This window comes from Gigantopelta aegis, chromosome 6 (assembly GCF_016097555.1).
Source record: "Gigantopelta aegis isolate Gae_Host chromosome 6, Gae_host_genome, whole genome shotgun sequence".
Lineage (NCBI taxonomy): Eukaryota > Metazoa > Mollusca > Gastropoda > Neomphalida > Peltospiridae > Gigantopelta > Gigantopelta aegis.
The window spans coordinates 72,744,762-72,766,399 of record NC_054704.1 but is presented as its reverse complement, the minus strand read 5'-3'; the positions used below and the strand labels follow the sequence as shown (position 1 = coordinate 72,766,399).

Sequence of the window (21,638 nt, the reverse complement as noted above, 5' to 3'; positions counted from 1 at the left end):
GCACCTAGTGTTTTAAAGTACACTAATAATGTACTTAACAAAATTAATTGATGCCAGTAGATAGTTTCTTTTCTTTTAAATAATAAATATGCTTAAAAATCGCAGCTTTCTCTTAATAATTCAAACATTAATTTAGAGTGGCGCATGATTTAATTCATGAATATAAAATAAACATTGCTGAATAGCAAGTTGAATGTTGTCTTTGTCATTGATGGTGTCAACTTTTGCGATAAAGTTTAACATAAAGGTTTGCATTTAGTTCAGTTTTCACAAACTTTATATTGTTAGATCAATGAAACTTGGTTTATAGTTGCACCTATGGATGTTCATCACAGTGCACCGAAATGTGTATGGTAGCTGAGACATTTAAAACCGCGGATTTCTTGTTATTATCCATTGTCATTCTCATTTAATGGGACATTTTGAAATATACAAGTTAATACCAAGCTAAGATCATTGTTACTGTGGCTTATTGCTGATGATGTATGGGCACACACACTCCATTTAGAATTGGTCCAAATATTTTATTGCTCGGCAACACATTGGGCCAAGATTACTGGTGTTTCACCACGTATTGTTTAAAGCTACTGCTCTGTTTCAGATCTCTCCACTGAAGACTACATGAAGCTGACATGGATATTATCAACGCCTTTCCATATTAATCGGCTGTACCACGAGAGTCAGTTCAAAGATGGTGATTTTGTTGTCGAAATCGGACCCAGGTGTGATTGTGTTTGCGTTTAGTATTATTTTTAATACTTTAGTTATGTAGAAATCTTGAATTGCTTAACGGGATACTCGGGTCAAATATTGGCAAGAGGCATACTGGATAAAAAAAAAGGTGCAATTTTAGAATTAATAAAAATAATAAAATTATTTCTGCTAACTAAAATGTCATATTTTATTTTGAATTATGTGTTTCATTCTAAAACAACAACGCTCAATAAGACAAAATATCCCAATATAAAGTGTCGTCATCAGATATGACATTCCCTGACAACATTATTTTTACGTTCAACAAGAAATTAACAAATATACATTGCTACGGCTTAAACAATGGGATGACGTAAAATTTGTAATAAATGTAATGGGTATTTAATTATTAAACAATGTTTCAACCGAAATGTGCTAATACAAAGTGATTTCTTTGCCAGATTAAACTTCTCCACAGCGTTTTCCACCAATGCCGTATCGATGTGCAGGTCAATGGGTCTGAGGCACATCACGCGAATCGAAGCATCAGTTCTGTACCACATGACATTTATAAGTGACATCAAGCCGTCACTTACACAGGAGAACATCATTGTCACTCTGCTACACGACCGTATGACACAGTGCAGGTACAAAGAGCCCATTAAAACATTTGACTTGGATGTCAAACCGGAGCCTGTGTTTGAGGTGGATGTAAAAGGTCAGGGAAGGGCTGCCCTGGAGAAGGCAAACAAAGATCTAGGTAAATGAAATTAAAAAAAAAATATTATGATTTTTATCCTTCTGGTTTTTAAAGATGGCAAGACATCAGTATTTAGATTGTTGTTGTTTATAGTTGTAGGTTGATTTCAAGCATCATTTTTGTCTTTTTAGTATAAAAGGTAAGATGTAGGTATTACTACCTTAAATCCCACAACAGCGACAATGTTTGCATTTAACTCAATGTTAAAGTTTTGACTATTTCTATTTTTCACAAACTTTAAATCCTACATCTTTGAAAGCATTGAAACTTGCTATAGTGTACATAGAGGTTTCCGGTTTCTTTTCTAAATGAGCATCACATCCCTGTGATGTAATTATCTGCATTGTGTAACTGTCTGCTATAAAAAGACAGCAACTGCTGACATGTTAGCATTTTTTATTTTCAGGACTGGCATTTGATGACTGGGATCTGGATTACTACACAAAGTTATTTCTTGAAAGAATAAAAAGAAACCCAACCAGTGTAGAATGTTTTGATTTAGCACAGTCTAATAGGTAAGTTAGACAGGTTTTATGTCCATAGAAAATAGGCAATCTTTAACCAAATTATTTGTATATCAAAAGCCTATACAGAGTGAGTTAAAATTAATTCATATCCTGAAGTTTTAACATTATTAACTTTACATTAAATTTAACATAAAGCTAATTCATCAGGTAACATGACTGGACCATTTTATCACTTTAAGTGAATGAATTGGTAATAATATTTAAAAACTATTTCTGTTTTAATACAGAACTTTTGAACAATCATAATTTTTTTTTAAAATGTATATTTGTTGTTATTCCTTCATTTTTTTTTTTTTTTTTCTAGTGAGCACAGCCGCCATTGGTTTTTCAAGGGTAGATTGGTGGTTGATGGCAAGGAGCACCCTAAGTCTTTGTTTGACATGATCATGGCAACACAGGCATACAGCAATGACAACAATGTCATTAAGTTCAACGACAACAGCAGGCATGTTACGTTTATTCTGAGAGGTTCTTTAACAAAACTTTTTTGTTAATGAGATGTATTGGTACTTCACTTTATTTTGCTGAATCCTATTCACCTAAGCATATGTCAGTTTGTATGAATCTCTGTCTGTGAAATATATCAAGGAATCTTATGTCTTCTGCTTCATATTGCAACTTAGAGATTCTTTACAGCTTAAAGAGAGTTTAGCATTCCCATATCATTCTGCTGTTTGATTTTGGTCACAATTCAGTGACTTTCAAAACATTAGTCTTAACTTGGGTTACGAATTTAGCAGTATTCCATGCTTCCACTTATCCCAGATTTTGAGTTGGAAGTGTATGGTTATTAGATTGAATCCTAAATTATCTATATTACATACTTTTACAATTCTAGTGGAATCCTATAAAACAGACATCGGAATAAGTCAAGAACTGTCGTTCAGGTTACCGGGAGGTTACCACATGTAAGAAAAGTTGAGAATGGCGTTTCGTTCTCAACAAAATTCCGAACGTAAACCAGGCAATGCATTCCGGACTTCATTGTTTCATTTTCTCGTAAGGAATTGCATCGATGTCCGCGCGCACTTGTGCAATTGCAAGCAATTACAGTCATTCCGAGTTTAAGCAGCGTCCACTAGATGAATTTACTTCTGTGTTTCGTTTTTCTCGTACAAAATTGCACCGATGTTTGTGCGCACTTGTGCAATTTCGGCAATCCGCGTTTTCATTTACTTCCAGATTTTGTTTGTGCGCACAGATACAATTTCAGAACGTCCGCGTTAAAAGTAGTAATAACAGGAGTTAAATTCTAACTTTCATATAGTTGTGGTAACCTATAGGTTACCAGGCTATATTTTATGGTAACCTGTAAATTGGTTACCAGACACAATGCTTATTTCGATGCCTGTAAAATAATCCACATCATCTCTTTTTGTTTAAATTGGATGCTTGATTATACATAAAAGGTCTTAAAACAGAGATGGCCAAGAAAAAACTAAAATAATTTAAAACTTTAGTGCTGGCCTTCTTTTTTGTTTGGGGCGGGACGTAGCCCAGTGGTAAAGCGCTCGCTTGATACGCAGTCGGTTTGGGATCGATCGCCTTTGGTGGGCCCATTGAATTATTTCTCGTTCGAGCCGGTGCACCACAACTGGTATATCAAAGGCTGTGGTATGTGCTATCCTGTTTGTGAATATAAAGGATCCCTAGCTACATTAGGAAAAATGTAGTGGGGTTCCTCTGATGACTACGTGTCTCAATTACAAAATGTTTGACATCTAATAGCTGATGATTAATTAATCAATGTGCTCTAGTGGTGTCGTTAAACGAACCCAACTTCTTCTTTGTTTTTGTTTTCAGTGCAATTCGAGGCCATACAACCAGAGTACTGATACCTGAAAACCCGACCGCCCCCAGTAAGATGGTCATACATCCTGACGTGACTCATCACATCATCTTTACAGCTGAAACACACAACTTTCCCACAGGTTTGTCTTGTTAAAGATTAGGGGTGGGACGTAGCTAAGTGATAGAATGTTCGCCTACGGTTCGATGTGTCGTAGGATGGACTCTGTTTTCTCCCCATCCTTACCAGTGCCCCATGACGGGCAGAGGTGTGGAATTGAGAAATATCTCACTGGTCTGCTGGACTACTACCAGCATTAAAACGACAAATCTTCCAGAATTTCTACACGTCCACATGCCTGCAGGACAGCATAATATCAACTTCGGATGATCGTTCATTAAAACTGAACATGTTGAAATCTAATTTATATTGCAGCTTTTATTCTCTTTATATTGATACTAATTTAAAATGGATGAAACGAGTAATAGAAATAAATAACCAAATTAAAAATAAATGGTTATTTGCTTAGTAAATAAAAGGAGGTCGCCCATTGGACTGGAGTTCATATTTTCCAACCCATCTGTCAGAATTTTCACATCAAATGCTGTGATATGTAACTATCCTGTCTTTGGAAAAACATTTATTGAAAAATGTTGAGAAAGACATTAATACAGGTTGTTGCACTGTTTAGTCAGTCCCAAACTGTTTGACAAAAATAAATGCAACATATTATTTATGTGCAATACAGGGCTAGCTTTGCCACTTGCCAAATTCGCCATTTGCAAATTTTAAGACCAGTTGGTGAATTTTATTTTAATTTGGCGAAAAAAAATTGTGTGATAATTGATTTTTTTGTTGGATAATAGCTATAGGTTTTGCAATTTTTAGATAATTTGGCAAAATTTTCTGATCCCTCAGAGCAAGCCCTGTAATATCTGAATTAAATGTTACTGATAGCAAAAATGATATCAAGTGATCTATTGAATTGTTTTTGCTCGAGTTTTGTTTATACTCATTTTAATTTTACTTGCAGATGAAATATTAACACCCATTCTCTTTTCATGGTCACAATAAGGTGTTGCCCCATTCCCCGGAGCTGCCACAGGAACCGGTGGACGCATTAGAGACATACACAGCACGGGACAGGGAGCCCAAGTTCTGGCTGGATTGGCTGGATACAGTTTCGGAAATCTCAACATACCTGGTAAGATTCTGTAGCAAAAAGTGCATGTTTACAGAGGTGGTTATTAGCAAAACAAAAAACATTGTAATAATAATTCTCCATCAGTGGGGTTTTTTTTCAAATATATTTAATGTTTTGAATGTCAGGAGTCCTTAAATTGTATTAGAAAAAAGTTAATTTAAGAAATGAAAAAAACAAAACAAAATGGAACCAAACTAAATCATATGTATTCTTTTTAAACTACCCATTGTGCTGATATTTTATTTTGTTAACAATTTCCATTGTGGTTATCTTTTTAATTATAATATACAGTGAAACCTCTCACGGCCGGATCCTCTGTAAACCGAAACGTTTTACCCAGTCCCTTTTTGAAAACCAGGACAGAATTTAACCTCTATAAACTGGATCCTCTCTTAAAACCGGACATTTGTCTTGGTCCCAAGGGTGTCCGGTTTAGAGGGGTTAAATTCATTTATGTTTAATTGATGGGTCTAATTTTCTTTTATACTGATCGGCCCAATGTTCTTAAATTCAAACAGTAATTAACTGCAAAAATAATGGCACATTAAAAACATTGTGCCAGTTTATTATAAAAACATTTTGTATTTATTATATATTTTATTAGGTATTGTTATTTATTTCATATCTTGTCATCTTGATTGCTCACTTTTTATATACTTGCGTATTCTTATGTCACTGTGAATATCTCGTCTGTAAGATCAAAATCATGCTATGATTTTATTTGTCGTAAATATTGTTATTTTTTTTATTATTCTTGTTAAGTCATCAGATTCATAATTTCAAGACATACTGCTATTGTAGGTACGTTTTTATTTATCTATGACCGACTTGTTTCCTCACAGGTTACACGCTACCATGGGAAGATGCGGAGTACCCGTACCCGGGGAATTTTGCCTCGCCTCTTGAGATTGCAGTGGAGGCCAGTAATGGAGCCTCTGACTACGGGAACAAGTTCGGTGAACCCGTGATTGCGGGTTTCGCACGGTCGTTCGGTCTCACGTTGTCGAGTCGGAAGAGATATGAGTATGTTAAGCCCATCATGTTCAGTGCAGGAATCGGAACCATCGACAGTATCCACATAAAAAAACAAATCTCTGAAAAGGGTTAGTTCAGTTTAAATATTCACGGATTTTTAAAAATGTTTTTCAAAAGGACAAACTTTATTCAAGACACTTGTTCGGTGAAGACAAATGATTGTCTTAAATATGTCATTTAAATGTAAACATTTGGTATTAGATTATGGTTATGATCACAACACTTGGTAAATCTGTTTTAATTTAATAGGTTTAAATTTACAAAGATTAGTAATATTGACTTTTTTATATCTCAGCTCATTTTTAACTGTGGTTATTTGGTGTTCTAGAAACACACTATTGACACATAGGTTACTGCTAGTACTACTTTTCAAAGTCTAAAGGGATCTTTTATATGCAGGTCCCATAACTAGGACAGTACATACCACAGCCTTTGATATGTACCTTTAAGGGGGAACTTGCTTGGGAGGGGCAAGAATCTTACCACTGACCTATATATATCCCACCTGTTAAGAGTAAACAGTTGATTGTTCATTGCTAGTGGATTAGCTTTTAGTATAGGAAGGAAGGAAATGGTTTATTTAACGACACACTCAAAACATTGTATTTACAGTTATATGGTATAGGACATATATATGGTCATAAAACTACTTAAATTTATCCATTTATTAGATTTAACTCATTTAGCTTCGGGGTGTGGAGATTGTAAAAGTTTGTGGCACAAATCTTTCAAATTAGATATATTACTAATTTTCTTTTCAACTTAACCTGACCACAAAAAAAATGGCATTTGCCCATAAATAGACTGGTCCGAACATCCCAACAGCCATTAATTATTTGATTAACTACCTCAAACTAATAGCATTTGCCTATAAATAGACTGGTCCGAACATCCCAACAGCCATTAATTATTTGATTAACTACTGTTAGGTGGATTTTATAACTCTTGGTAGACCAGTCTATCAATTTCGCTATATTAATATTTTATTAACTACAGATATGGATGTTGTAAAACTTGGTGAACCAGTCTATTGAATAAGTTATATAATTAATATTTGATTAACTGCATGTCTGGGCATTGAATTATAACTATTTGGTTAATTGCAGTTATGGAGGTTGTAAAGCTTGGAGGACCAGTCAATTGAATTAGTCATATAGTTAACATTTGATTAACTGGGCATCGAATATTATTTAATTGCAGGTATGGAGGTTGTAAAACTTGGGGGACCAGTCTATCGAATTGGTGTAGGTGGAGGTGCTGCCTCGTCAGTTGAAGTTCAAGGTGACAACAAAGCCAATTTAGATTTTGGAGCTGTCCAGCGAGGTGATGCCGAAATGGAACAGAAACTGAATCGTTTGATACGAGCCTGTGTAGAACTAAGGGAGAGAAATCCAATTTGCAGTATTCATGACCAAGGAGCTGGAGGGAATGGTAAAATGTTTTAAACACTCGGATTTCCATCACTTAAAGTAAATTTATATAATGACACATTATTGCAAATAAATGAAAGAATCCTACTCTGTGGGGTTTTTTGTAGCTCTTTCAATATTTTCAAGTCAGGATGAAAGGGATATGGTCTTCTCTCAATTTCAGGCAATGTTTTAAAGGAAATAGTTGAACCTGCGGGTGCTGTGATTCGAGCCGACGACTTCCAGCTGGGTGATCCGACCCTGAGTATCCTGGAGCTGTGGGGAGCGGAGTACCAGGAGAGTGACGCAATCCTTCTCCAGCCCAAAGACTCCAGTCTCCTGAAGACCATCGGGCAGAGAGAGCGCTGTCCGGTCTGCTTTGTTGGATCTGTTACTGGAAATGGAAAGGTTATTATATTTTTTACGTGCTAATTTTTCAGAAATGAAATAGGCCACATTAAGGCCAAACAAAATAAATTTCTGGTCTCTGGTCAGCACGCGCAGTGATTTTGACCATTGCACATCAGCGTTGTTTTTTTGTGTGACGATTTTTGCTGGGCTTTTCTTGCTATGACGTAAAACCGCATTTGGAGCCAAAATTAATATATACTCTTCAAAAAAAGAAACGCAAAAGGGTACAAATGGGTTATAACTCCGATTTTATGTTTCCTACCGGTTCATGCTTTGTGAATATAAGGTCATTGCATGTCCCAAACACATTCCCACGGTTACATTCGATAAAACGCAGCTACTGTACAATAAAGTTCCAAAATGTGAATATTCGCAAAAACGCAGCCACGTGCAAACCATGTCACCACTGCACGTGCGTTGTCTGCACGTGCAACATGAACACCGACAGTATAAAAGTGCAGGGTGTTCGCTTGCCTGGCCTCTGTATCTGGCCGACAGTTGACAATCCAGGACATGCCACGTCTCAGTGAACCGCAGAGAAACAATGCCATCGGCCGACTAGACGCAGGCGAATCCAGAACGGCCGTTGCCAGGGCATTCCATGTGTCCCCAAGCACCATCTCCAGACTGTGGGACCGTTACCAGCAACATGGATCAACACGTGACCTCCCTAGATCCGGTCGACCACGGGTCACTACCCCCGGGCAGGACCGCTACAGCCGGGTACGCCACCTTCGGGAACGATTGACTACTGCCACCTCCACAACCGCAGCAATACCAGGTTTGCGCAGGATATCCGACCAGACCGTACGGAACCGCCTACGTGAGGTAGGAATTCGTGCCAGACGTCCAGTTCGAGGTGTCATCTTAACACCACAACACCGTCGACTCCGACTGCAGTGGTGCCAGATTCATCGACAATGGCCTCAACTGCGATGGAGACAGGTGTGGTTCAGTGACGAGTCCCGATTTCTGCTCCGACGTCATGATGGAAGATGTCGCGTGTATAGACGTTGTGGTGAACGTTATGCGGCAAACTGCGTGCAGGAAGTGGACAGATTCGGCGGGGGTAGTGTCATGGTGTGGGCAGCCATCTCACACACTGGCAGAACTGACCTGGTCCACGTGCAGGGCAACCTGAATGCACAGGGCTACATTGACCAGATCCTCCGGCCACACATCGTTCCAGTTATGGCCAACGCCAACGCAGTGTTCTAACATGACAACGCCAGGCCTCACACAGCACGTCTCACAACGGCTTTCCTACAGAACAACAACATTAATGTCCTTCCTTGGCCATCGATATCACCGGATTTGAACCCAATTGAGCATCTATGGGACGAGTTGGACCGACGCCTCCGACAGCGACAACCACAGCTCCAGACCCTGCCCGAGCTGGCAGCAGCCTTGCAGGCCGAGTGGGCCACCATCCCCCGGGACGTCATCCGTACTCTGGTTGCTTCAATGGGCAGGCGGTGCCAGGCAGTTGTGAACACACGTGGAGGCCACACCCGGTATTGACTCCAGATGACCTTGACCGTGGTGGTGTGTCCTATCACTTACTCACAATGGACTAGAGTGAATTGTGAACAATCCTGCAACATTTGGTAATTATCGGACTCACCATTCAATAATTAAATCAATTCTCCAAATGTTACGACAATGTGGTTTTGCGTTTCTTCTTTTGAAGAGTATATATAAACAACACTGCATCAATTGTGAAATTTTGGTCTGACCAGATACTTGATTTTTTTTTTGCTTAATAGATTGAAATTTATAACGTAGTACACATAATAAAACCCACTTCAGTGTTTTGTTGGGTTTTTTACTGGAAATGTAAAGGTTTGCTTATTTTTTTATGCTTTATTTTTTGTTAATGAAAAAGGCCACATTAATAGATCGAAACGTCTAACATGTGTGGAAACTTGGCTAATGACAGCTGTGGGTCAGGAATTCTGCATCATTTCGTTGAACGAAATTTCTAAGTTGTATCCTACTGTACATAGGGTGGGATTTAGCTGGATAAAACATTCATTTGGAGTGCATTTGGCAGTAGGATCAGTTGGCCTTGATTGACACAATTTTTCCCCTCTAAGAATTGAGGCTTTTGTAAATTATTAAAATTTGTCGTAAATCATTTATGGGTTACGCAAAAGGAAATGTTCAAGCACCTGTCTAACCAATGTCCAATGAATGGTACAAAAAAAACAATGGTATATATAGTGTCCTGATTTTATGGGAACGTGCATATAAAATATATGTGGCTGCTTTTTTGGTTGAAATAGCCTGTGTGGTGGTAACACATTTCCTCTCTTTAAATATCAAATTAGCCATGTATGTTACTTACCAAATGGTTGTAATTAAAAATGTGCAGATATGTTGAATAAATATTTATTTTATTTTAAGTCTGGTTTTCTATGGTGAGAAATCTGTCATGTTTATATGAATTACAAAAGGTTTAGGATGTTTTGTTGAATTTGGTTTGCGTTACATTTTTTTAGATTCAGCTAGAAGACTTCAGTGATAAAGTTTATGAAAATGGCACAAGAAAGAAAGTGGCCAGAAGGGAGACGGTGTTACCGGTGGATTTAGATTTAGAACATGTGTTGGCATCCATGCCTAGAAAGGTTGGTCGTTATTATTGTCACCTGTTTACAAATTTTATGGCATCGTTCTTGAAACTGATCCCATTTCTTAGGCAGTTTTAAATAAATTTTGATCACAAAAGCCTTTTTATCCATTAAATTATATATGATTTAGAACTGACTGCTTAAATTAGGACAAATCCAAAGGGTTGTTTTGTGGGGGTTTTGGTAATCCTGATATTTGTTATAGCTTGAAATACATTTTATGCAAAAGAGAAAAGATGCGTTCTGTTAACATTTATATCATCATATGTTTTTAAAAACATTTCCCTTTGGTCCCACTATTATGTTTTTTTTAGAGAAGACTAATGTGGTATGCAATTTAATATAGCAGTTATTCCAAATGCCAGTTGACTCGTTCTTAAGTATATCAACAATAGTGTGCCTCGATTCACTATGCAAGTTTAAGAGATACTACATAATTTCTAAAACGTTAAAAATAGTAATTGCTAATCAATTCTAAAACTAACATACTTGACCAAGTTCTGAGACCAGTGTGTGTAGCCAGCAAGAGATACCTCACCAACAAAGTGAAATTTCCAGATTTTTTTTTTTATCATAGTACTCCATTCTAAAACTGGTTACAAAATAAAAAATACCCCAGATGTTCCCTGTTAATTACATTAATGCATGTTTTGTTTCTTTGACCAGACATTTAAAATGGTCCGCCATGTTCCAGATCTACTTCCCTTGTCTCTTCCGGAGAACCTGCAGATTCGCGACGCGCTGGACCGAGTTCTGAGACTTCCGTCTGTAGCCAGCAAGAGATACCTCACCAACAAGGTTTTAAATTTGTTTTTATCATACAGCCACATTTCCTTTCTCTTCTTTGATTGCAATCTCATTTCTTCCCTGATCCTTGTATTTGTCAAAATTCTTATACTGTCCACTTCTCCATTCCATTGTTGTGGTCATCCTCTATCCCAGCTATGTTTTTCCCAGATAAGTCTTTGAACTGCACACCTTCAAAATCATAACTGTAATGTCAAGATCATTTGGAACTTTATAACTTGTCCCAGTTGGTTTGAGTGTTCAGTAAGCCAGTCTTTTAACCACATACTTTTCCATTTATTTCAAAATATATTATACAAGTTAATTGAGTTAATATTTAAAAATAATAGAAATTCTATCAATTTTCTTCAAGAGTTAAATGGACTGATGACCTTACCATAAGCCTTTCGTAAATGTACTGTAAATGAAAAGCTGGTGTGTAATTTTTTTTTCTTTTCGGTGTGTTTTGGAGATATACACTTTTGTTTACTTGGCAGATCTATCATACAGTTTTGTTGACACATCATAAAATGATTTTTTTAAAGATTTGTTTTTGACTATGTGTTGAGTAAAGTCATTGTTTTTCTTGTAACAGGTGGACAGATCTGTGACCGGTTTAATTGCTCAGCAGCAGTGTGTAGGACCACTGCACACTCCTCTGGCTGATGTTGCTGTTACAGCCATTTCTTACTTTGACACAGTAGGTAACAGTTTATTCATGAAAACATAACATTATAATCACATTATAATTTATTTGGGCCGAATTTACAAAACCAGTTTTTCTTAAACGCAGATGTTTAATTATTGAAACTACATGTAGATACACACGTGTAAGTCATAAACAGGCTTCATAAATTTGACCCTTTATCTTTTATAAAAGGGATAATCGTCGAAAATAATTGCACCAGATCCATCTGTTAGATCTAAAACTGCAAATTTGTTTCTTTTGACACAGTAGGTAACCTGTTATTCCATTAAAAACATTGTATTATAATCACATGAAAATTTATTTATCTTTTTAAAAAGGGTTAATATTCAAGAATAACTGCCAGATCTTTTCGTTGGACCTTAAAACAACAATCTTTGAGTTTGTGTTTCTTTTTTGACACAGTAGGTAACTGTTTATTCCATGAAAACATAGCATTATAATAGCATTAAAATTTATTTATCTTTTTAAAGAGAGTTAATCTATAAGAATAATTTCATGTTATAACCTTACACATTGAATTTGAATTAATGTTAAAGAGCACAACATTTTGAGGCACATATTACCTTATTTTAATTGTATACATGTTGGTACATTTGTTACTTCAGGTTGGGTCTGCGACTGCCATTGGAGAACAGCCAATCAAAGGTCTCGTCAATCCTGCAGCTGGGGCTAGGATGTCTGTCGCCGAAGCGCTGACGAACCTGGTGTTTGCCAGAGTCACAAACCTGAAGGTATGGTTTGTATTACTCTCCAAGCAGAGTTTCAGACAGTTTTGTTGACTGATTGTCAGTCAAGTTTTTTCCCACGTATTAAATAGTTGTTGTCGCTTTTTAGTAGATGTTGCCATGTTGCAGCACTAGATTCTCTCTGTTTTCACCTTCTTTCTCACTCCAACCCTTTCTTCCAAACCCCCCCCCCCTCTCTCTCTCTCTCTCTCTCTCTCTCTCTCTCTCTCTCTCTCTCTCTCTCTCTCTCTCTCTCTCTCTCTCTCTCTCTCTCTCTCTCTCCCTCCCTCCCTCTCTATCTCTCCTTTCCTCTCTCCCTCCCTCTCCTTTCCTCTCTCTCTCTCTCTTCTTCTCCCTCTTTCTCCCTTCCTCCCTTCCCCTCTTTTTTCCTCTTTTTTTTCCTCCCTCCCTCCCTCCCTCTCTCTCTCTCTCTCTCTCTTTTCTCTCTTCCCTTCTCTCTCTCTCTCTCTCTCTCTCTCTCTCTCTCTCTCTCTCTCTCTCTCTCTCTCTCTCTCTCCCTCTCTCTCAGACAAATGTTGAAAGTACCATATTGGACACTAAATATTCATAGCTTAAAATATATTAAGGTGTCGTTGACAAATATTCCTTTTTCTTCTTTTCTTGTTTTTCTTCAGGATGTAAAGTGCAGTGGTAACTGGATGTGGCCTGCCAAGCTGCCTGGTGAAGGAGCCGCCTTGCTGGATGCATGCCGGGCGATGTGTGATGTTATGAAGCAGCTGGGAATAGCGGTGGACGGAGGCAAAGACTCGCTCAGTATGGCTGCACGAGTTGGGGACGACACTGTCAAAGCACCTGGTATACACTGCTTGATTTGTGTATTGTCCGTCTGAAATATTTTCTTATTATGTGACATGTTTCTTGAATTGTATCTTTTAAAGCCACATTATCAAGTGTATTTTTATTATTTAACTATATTTTTATTATTAGAACATCTACATTAATTTTCTTACTTGTTGCATGTCATTCTAAAGGGTTTTTTTTTTAATATGCAACTTATGTCTAGAATTCTATTTCTTTTTTAAAGTCACTGACACTAGTTCTCAAAATATATTTCTTTTCATGGGGTTTTTTTTTGCATGCATTTGTATTACCTAATACAAACACCAGGATGACCAGAAACACATTAGATTTGTTAAGATTTCTAATATGTGTTATAAATTTTTAATATGTGTATACTATATATGTGTTTAATATATGATAAATTTACTCACCAGTTACACAAAGATAATTCACTTAATAACCAAATAATTGGTTACCTGTATTAAAGTTGCACAAATATACTTCGAGTCCCCTGTCTTAAGCAGCCACCTGCTCCCTTTGGTGACTGCTTAATACAGGTTTAACTGTATACAGAGTTCCTACTGTCACCTGACCCAGTTTGATGTGTATCGTTTCAACATAGAACATAGATCATTCATACTTATCTGTTAAGTAGTGGTTTACGGTTATTGTTATTAGTAAGTATACTACCGACAAAAAATAAGGGAACGGGTGAAATGATAGTGAATATTTTATTTCGATTAACATCTGGAAAACCAACTTGGGGCATGTATATCAATATCTGGTGTGTCCACTATTTTGGGCGATGCATGCTCGACACCTTGATGGCATACTGTTGATTAATGTACATATGGTTGCCCTGGGTATTGCCCGCCATTCATTCTGAAGGGCTACCGCAAGCTGGGCCACGTTGGCGGGTGCTGGGTCCCTGGCATACAGTCTCCGCCCGAGAACGTCCCACAGGTGCTCTATAGGGGACATATCGGGGGACTTAGCGGGCCAGTCGATTGTCGGTATGCCTTGTTGTCGTAGGTAATCAGTGACTATCCGAGCGCGATGTGGTCTGGCATTGTCGTCTTGAAATTCAAAATTTCTGCCAATATTTCTCGCCAGTCAAATTTCCATTAACAATAATCAAATCTGTTTGCCTGTCATGTGTGATCCCTCCCCACACCATGACACTACCACCCCCATACCGATCATGGTCTAGAATTGTAGCCCGGGCATATCTCTCGCCGCTACGTCGCCAACAACGTTTTCTGCCATCTGTGAATCTGAGGCAGAACCTCGATTCATCTGTAAACATGGTGTAACGCCATTGTTGCACAGTCCGTCCCTGGTGTTGCCTAGCCCACCGTAATCGTTGCTGCCTATGGTGAGCTGTTAGGGTCACACCCTTCAGAGGACACCTCGCTTTCAGGCAGGCTTTGTAGAGTCTGTTCTTGACGGTCAATGTTGAAATTCGCCTTCCTGTTATTGTACGGAATTCACTGTTGATAGCAGCAGCTGATTTGAATCTATTGCGTATAGCAATTGACCCCTCCGTATGACGAGTTAACCATGCCCACCGTGACACGTGATGCAAGGTTAGACAAACTTTCAATAATGGCTGCCAATTCGCATAGGTCGATAGCAAAATCAACCGATCTGCCGATTACATTTTCGCCTTAATTTATTTACAAATATCGTTGTTTAAATAAAAAGCCGACAAGAGGAGACATTCAAGTATTTACAATGACAACGTGATCGACGAAACTATTTTTACTTCAGTAAATTTTATCGAAGCATAAGAACCCGGAAGTGAACGGCAAATGCAACCAAAAGAACATTTAAAACATCCTATGCTCGTTTTTCTTGTCAGAAGTGATAAATTAAAATGTCTTGTTTGTTTCTTTTTTTCTTCTTCTTTTTCATCTTAATTTTTGTTGTTGTTGTTCGACTTTTATATTAATGGAATCCCGATATGCTGAGGAACAAGAGAATAGAATGCGCGGCGACGACCCGGCCTCGACCCGTTTAAAACCGTCTTTATTTTTGGTCGGGTTGCTTTAAATGTTTTGTTTAAAAAAACAAAAGGGAGGGACGTGAGCAGTAACATTAAAATGAATGCTATCAGTGTACCATAATTTTATGCACGAAAGGTTACAAAACTATAGCAGGATACAGTCGCCGGTGCCAAAATTATGCAGGCAGTGGTTTAGATTGTGGGATTGCGATGTTTATGGGGGTGTATTCTTACATAGCTGCACTGCTTGAATCAACCAATATCTGGCACTTGCCCTATTTATGAAACCAAAGCCTTCCAGTTATGTATACTAACATTTTGGCCAGTCTCCGTTCTGACAAGACATATTAGGGCTGTTTACGTTTGGGTGCCCCATCCCTTCTTTTATAAACTTGTGTGTTGTGGCAACAACTGTTGGGAATCAAACTTGAAGCTTCTGCCCCCCCCCCCCCCCCCCCCCCCAATCACACACCCCGCCCATTAGTTATCCTACTGTCACACAAAATGTACTCACAAAGCTTTATCTGTTCAAGAGGCATAGGTAGATGAAAAAATTGTAATAAATATAAGACAACCCATGCCTACAGAACAATAATAATAATACGAAATAAAAAATTTATTAAAAAAATGTATATATATATATATATTAAAAAAAGAGGCAAAATTATATATATATATATATATATATATATATATATATATATATATATATATATATATAAACATGAAACTAAACCACAGATTGCAGTTCGCACAATTTGTTTAATATTTATTATGAGAATACTTCCTAACATTTTCTTTTTTCTCAAAGAAAGAGTCTTTACATATTAATCCACATGCAATCTGGTACAGGTAAATATATTTATTCAAAAATGTATCTTTCTGTGGCATCCATCTCCAAATCATTATCCTCGAAACTTGTAGTCAACTGAGCAATTAAGGATTACCATTTGATGGGTGGTGTCAAACTGAATCCCAAGTCTTGGAAGTCTGAATTACTCCTTAGCAGCAATATGTCAAACACAAAAAAAAATACAAAAAAAATATTGTATTAAATGAAATTGTTGAAAGTGTTTCATTTTCAGCAGCAATTTCATCCCCTGCCCCATTTGTTTTCTTTCACATATCAGTTGAAACTGTTCTATTATTTCTATCATTCTGTTCTCAATATCAAGATGCAATGTAATTTGTTTAATAGTTTGTCTTCAGAATTTCATTTTCAACATCTAATCAATGACTCCACATCCATTGGTCCAGTTGCTGAAATATATAAAAACAAACATGTTAAGTATTTTACATCCATTTGAAGAAGAACATTAGTCTGTAACTTAATTATATATCGTTGCATTAATTTAAAGTTTAATTTAATTTTAGGAAAACATTTTTTTAACAGGAAACAAAGTCAGTGTGACTAAACAAAGTATAAAATTAAAAAGTATTGCAGTAAATTAAGAAAAGTAGTGAACAATGTATTTAACTTTGAAGATGTTATTTGATTTCTATTAGAGAGTTACACAAAGCTACATATATGATGACATATGGAAGAAGAAAAATGTCTATGCTTTGCTAAAATTTGGAGTATAAAATAATGATGAAAAACAAAACTACTGTCTACAAAAAAGAATATCATATTTAGGGTAGGTAATAAAAACAAAACAGATGTAAGTGTCTCATCTAGGTGGTTATGGATTTGAAATGTTTTGAAATTAGGGTTAGGACATTACATTTCAAGCACATGACCATTTATAAACAGCAGTTCTAATACTATCATTTATCTAAACATTAAAAAATATATCTATTAATTTCCAAGATTTTAGGGTATATAAATTTAACCTCAGTAGCCTTTGGCAGAAACCATTAAGTTGAAAATTCTAAGAATAACAATAAAGGAATAATAAAATGTCTTACCAGTATTTATTATAAATTCCCAAGATTGGTAATTGATCTGCTATTAGGTGAGGAATTGTTTTAATATATATTATGGTAAAATTGGGTTGTTTTAATTGAGGGGTCAAACATTTTGTATTTTTGACATGTATAGTCTAGAGTGCAAACCTGCTACATTAGTAGCCAGGTATCTTTTATATATATACACCACCGAACAGACAGAATAGCACATACCACAGCCTTTGATATACTAGTCATGAAGCTTAAATCGAATCAAATCGAGAAACTATAACCAGCAGATCTGTTCCGATTGCAAAAAATCACAATTATTTTATTTTATTTTTGCTTCAAAACATTTCAGGGTTCCTACATAAAATTTGCCTAATTTATAACTTTCCAGACAATACTTCCTTATCCCCCTAAAGCTCACAACCATATAGGTTACTCCCTTACTCCCCCATCCCCCCCACACACACACACAAAAGCACATACACACACTCACGCCTACACACATGCAAACAAAAAGAAAAGGAAAAAAAGCTAAGACTTCCAAATGTTCCAGCATGCTTGTTAATACTATTACTAACCCTAAACCTAACTTAAGCCGAAATTAACTGAATGCTGGAACGATCGGAAGTCTTGGCAAAACTTTTATTTTGGCCATTCGTCTGACTGTGTGCAGTTTAACGACAGATTCTTAATGACAATATATACATCGAAGACTGATTAAATGAGTCAGTAAATTCCATTACATTGGAGGGAAAGTGATTCTTAAACTTGTACCTTCGTAGAATTTATATATCAGTTGAATTTTGATGGATTTCTGCAAAACTTCACTTTCAATACCATGTGACAGTTTCGCAGGAAAACACTGATTTTACGTCAATCGTAGGCTCCGCATAGTTGTCATCACTGTTAACACTTGTCAGCAGAAGTATATGTTTACTATGATTATAATTCAGTAGGAGGAGACAATTATTTTAACTAATTTTAATGCTAACTATACAAAAACGTTACACATCGAAAACAATTATATTGTCTAACCTAATGGCGTCCAAGCAAATTTGGGCCCACGGTTTTTGAACCACGAAACATGATTGGTCCAGCGCGGTTGTCAATCACGCCGTACGGAGGGGTCAATTAATGTTATGGTACGATTTTGTCGAGGTGTCGTCTTTTTAGGCCTGCCATGCCCAGGTCTCGTTTGACGGTACTTATCCCACAATCTAGAAATTACACTTTTTGATTTATCAAACATTCGGCCAACTTGGCATATTGACCTACCTCCCTCTATCGTACCGACAATTTGCCATTTCATCTCTTCATTAAGGTATTGTCTTGGGACCATTTTCACGCATGTGATTACCTCACTTGCATCAGTGATTGTGAGTTCCACGATAAGCACATACACGTGATCTTCTGTGTACACGTGCATCACATGCTGTTCATGCATGATGTGATATTTCATTTTGATCAGATGAAGCATTCAGATGCAAAGCCACTGTATTGTAACAGTGCATGTCAATGATAGTTACATTCATATCAGTCGTTCCCTTATTTTTTGTTGGTAGTATAGTAATTTGTTTCTCTGTACTATCTGATGTGTTGATTGTCTATTAATTCCACTTTGTTTTTGTAACAGGAACACTGGTAATCTCTGCCTATGTTGGATGTCCTGATATTACAGCCACTGTCACCCCAGATCTCAAATGTCCAAATGGCTCAGGTAAAAATGTTTAGCTAAAATTGTGTATGTTTTATAGGTGTGTGTGTGTGTGTGTGTGTGTGTGTGTGTGTGTGTGTGTGTGTGTGTGTGTGTGTGTGTGTGTGTGTGTGTGTGTGTGTCGGTGTGCCTCCAACCTCCTACCCCACCATCCGTCAAAGCAAACATCTCCTTTATAAAAATAAAAAAAATTCTGGGAGTCTAGACCCCACTCTGCATAATTCCTGCTTGGTTTATGTTGTTGTTATTGTTTTTGTTTAACGATGCCACTAGAGCATTAATTAAGCATCGGCTATTGGATGTCAAACATTTGATAATCCTGACACAGTCTTCAGAGGAAACTTTCCAACAAACAAGACAATACCTATCACAACCTTTAATATACCAGGGCCCGTGCTTATAAAACTTTTCCAGACTAGATCTCTAATGATGCCACAGCCATGCAATTTGTATGACGTTGTCATGACATTAGTGTCTCAGACTCTGTTAGAGTCTCGAGTCTAAGACTCTAAACGTTTTGTAAGCACCGGTCCAGTTGTGGGATACTGTTTTGGTGAAGGTAAAATCCAGTGGGTCCACAAAGTGGGTTTGATTCTATGAGCCAATCGACTAAGCTTGATTCCACCTCCTGTACGATTCTTGCACATGTACTCCACTTTTTCCGTTGGCAACAAGGGATCTTGTATATATACTCCCATAGACAGTACAGCACATATCATGTCATTAAATTTTTATATACCAGTCTGAGAATGGGTCCACCATGGGGATTCGAGCCCACGAATAACGCACCTCGGGCAAGCACTCTACTGGCTGAGCTAGATGTACTGAGGTGTTGTGAAATACTCCCTCCTGTTTTTTTCTTTCCACTTGGTTGTGTCCTAATAAATGTTTTGTATTTGCTCTCTCTCTCTCTCTCTCTCTCTCTCTCTCTCTCTCTCTCTCTCTCTCTCTCTCTCTCTCTCTCTCTCTCTCTCTCTCTCTCTCTCTCTCTCTCTCTCTCATATGCACCACGACTGGTATATCAAAGGCTGTGTTATGTACTATAAAAGATCGCTTGCTGATAATCGAAAAGAGTAGTCCATGAAGTGGCGACAGCGGATTTCCTCTTTCGAGATCTGTGCAGTTCTTAATCATATGTCTGACGCCAAATAACCATAAATAAAATGTGTTGAGTCCGTCGTTAAATCAAACTTTTCTTTCTCTCTCTCTTACAGGAACGTTGCTACATGTAAATTTTGGAAATGGCTACCGACTTGGAGGATCTGCCCTGGCCCAGTGTTACAAACAGATCGGTGATGACGCACCGGACCTCAATAACGTGGATGTGTTGAAGAACGGATTTGCTATCACACAGAGCTTGTTGACAGGTAGTGCATCGGGTTTGGAGGGTTTTATATTTTAATTTTCTGTTTTATATTGTAGGGTAATAATAACATAATGGGGAAAAATTAGGACTATAAGATGTAATTGGATGGTAAAAGAAGATGGGACAGGGCTAGCTCTAGCTCTGGCATTCGCCAATTGTGAAGTTCAAAAACAATTGGCGAATTTTATTTTAATTTGGCGGAATAATTGCATGTAATAATTGATATTTTGTTATAAAATAACTGGGGTTTTGCAATTTTGAAGTTTTAACAGATAATTTGGCAAAATTTTCTGCTGACCTAGAGCTAGCCCTGATGGGATGTATTGTAATTTAAAAAATTAACCCAAAAGACAACAAAAAAAAACCCACAATAGAACCTATACCAGTCATATTTGTGGTTTTTATTGCATTTTGTACAAGGTTTTGAAATATTATTTATTTGATGTCTTTCATCATGAATTATTGCAGTAATTTAAATTTTCAAAACGTTTTAAATTTCAGATAGGAAAATCACGGCAGGGCATGACATCAGTGATGGAGGGTTGATAACGTGTTTGCTGGAGATGGCTTTTGCGGGAAATTGTGGATTTGAAGTAGACATTGCTGAAAGATTCCATTCCAAAGGTATACAAGCTTACCTGTAAAATACTAATACCAGTCTTTTGATGGAGTGGAAATTATGCAGAGAGGTACTCTAAAATAGTTTCTTAGTGACTTCATCATTTAAAAGCTCTCAGCTGAGGTACTATGAGTCACAGAATCGGTCACCCTCAAGGTAACACTAAACCAATTAATTTCCGGCTGGGTTGAAGTTCGAGGTGCACTGAACTTTTGATAGAGAAGTTAACACCACAAGTCCTGTGATTGGTTATAAATGTGAGTGTGTCGGTTGTAAAAAAGATTATCTGGGCTAAAAATGTATGCAATTTTATTTGATGTAGTACCACCGTGTCAAGTAGCCTTGTGCTTGGAACATGTATGGGTACCTGTAAAAAAAAGTACTCAAATTTTGTGCGAAACTAGGGGTGTTGTAGAAACATCTGGTTATACCGAAAATGAGCCATGAAAGGTCCCATTTTCTGCAGTTAATACTTTGAGGTAGGGGTTGTAGTACTGATATTTATGGGTCATAGTTTGGTTGATATATTGCATATAGTGGTTCTAAACACAAACGTTAA

At 37.2% G+C, this 21,638-nt stretch overlaps 1 protein-coding gene across 1 annotated transcript in view; it reads left to right on the top strand.

Moving 5' to 3' along the window:
- The window catches only part of LOC121375352 (phosphoribosylformylglycinamidine synthase-like), a 56,548-nt gene that overhangs the window by 6,232 nt on the left and 28,678 nt on the right, over nt 1–21,638 (top strand). The window contains exons 3-19 of the mRNA XM_041502767.1: nt 602–722; nt 1,155–1,453; nt 1,860–1,968; nt 2,285–2,425; nt 3,784–3,911; nt 4,845–4,973; nt 5,816–6,076; nt 7,209–7,439; nt 7,602–7,825; nt 10,330–10,455; nt 11,125–11,256; nt 11,840–11,944; nt 12,559–12,684; nt 13,314–13,494; nt 19,014–19,097; nt 20,309–20,461; nt 20,962–21,084. Coding sequence (XP_041358701.1) covers nt 602–722; nt 1,155–1,453; nt 1,860–1,968; nt 2,285–2,425; nt 3,784–3,911; nt 4,845–4,973; nt 5,816–6,076; nt 7,209–7,439; nt 7,602–7,825; nt 10,330–10,455; nt 11,125–11,256; nt 11,840–11,944; nt 12,559–12,684; nt 13,314–13,494; nt 19,014–19,097; nt 20,309–20,461; nt 20,962–21,084 — 2,673 coding nt within the window. The remainder of the gene's footprint in view (nt 1–601; nt 723–1,154; nt 1,454–1,859; nt 1,969–2,284; nt 2,426–3,783; nt 3,912–4,844; nt 4,974–5,815; nt 6,077–7,208; nt 7,440–7,601; nt 7,826–10,329; nt 10,456–11,124; nt 11,257–11,839; nt 11,945–12,558; nt 12,685–13,313; nt 13,495–19,013; nt 19,098–20,308; nt 20,462–20,961; nt 21,085–21,638) is intronic.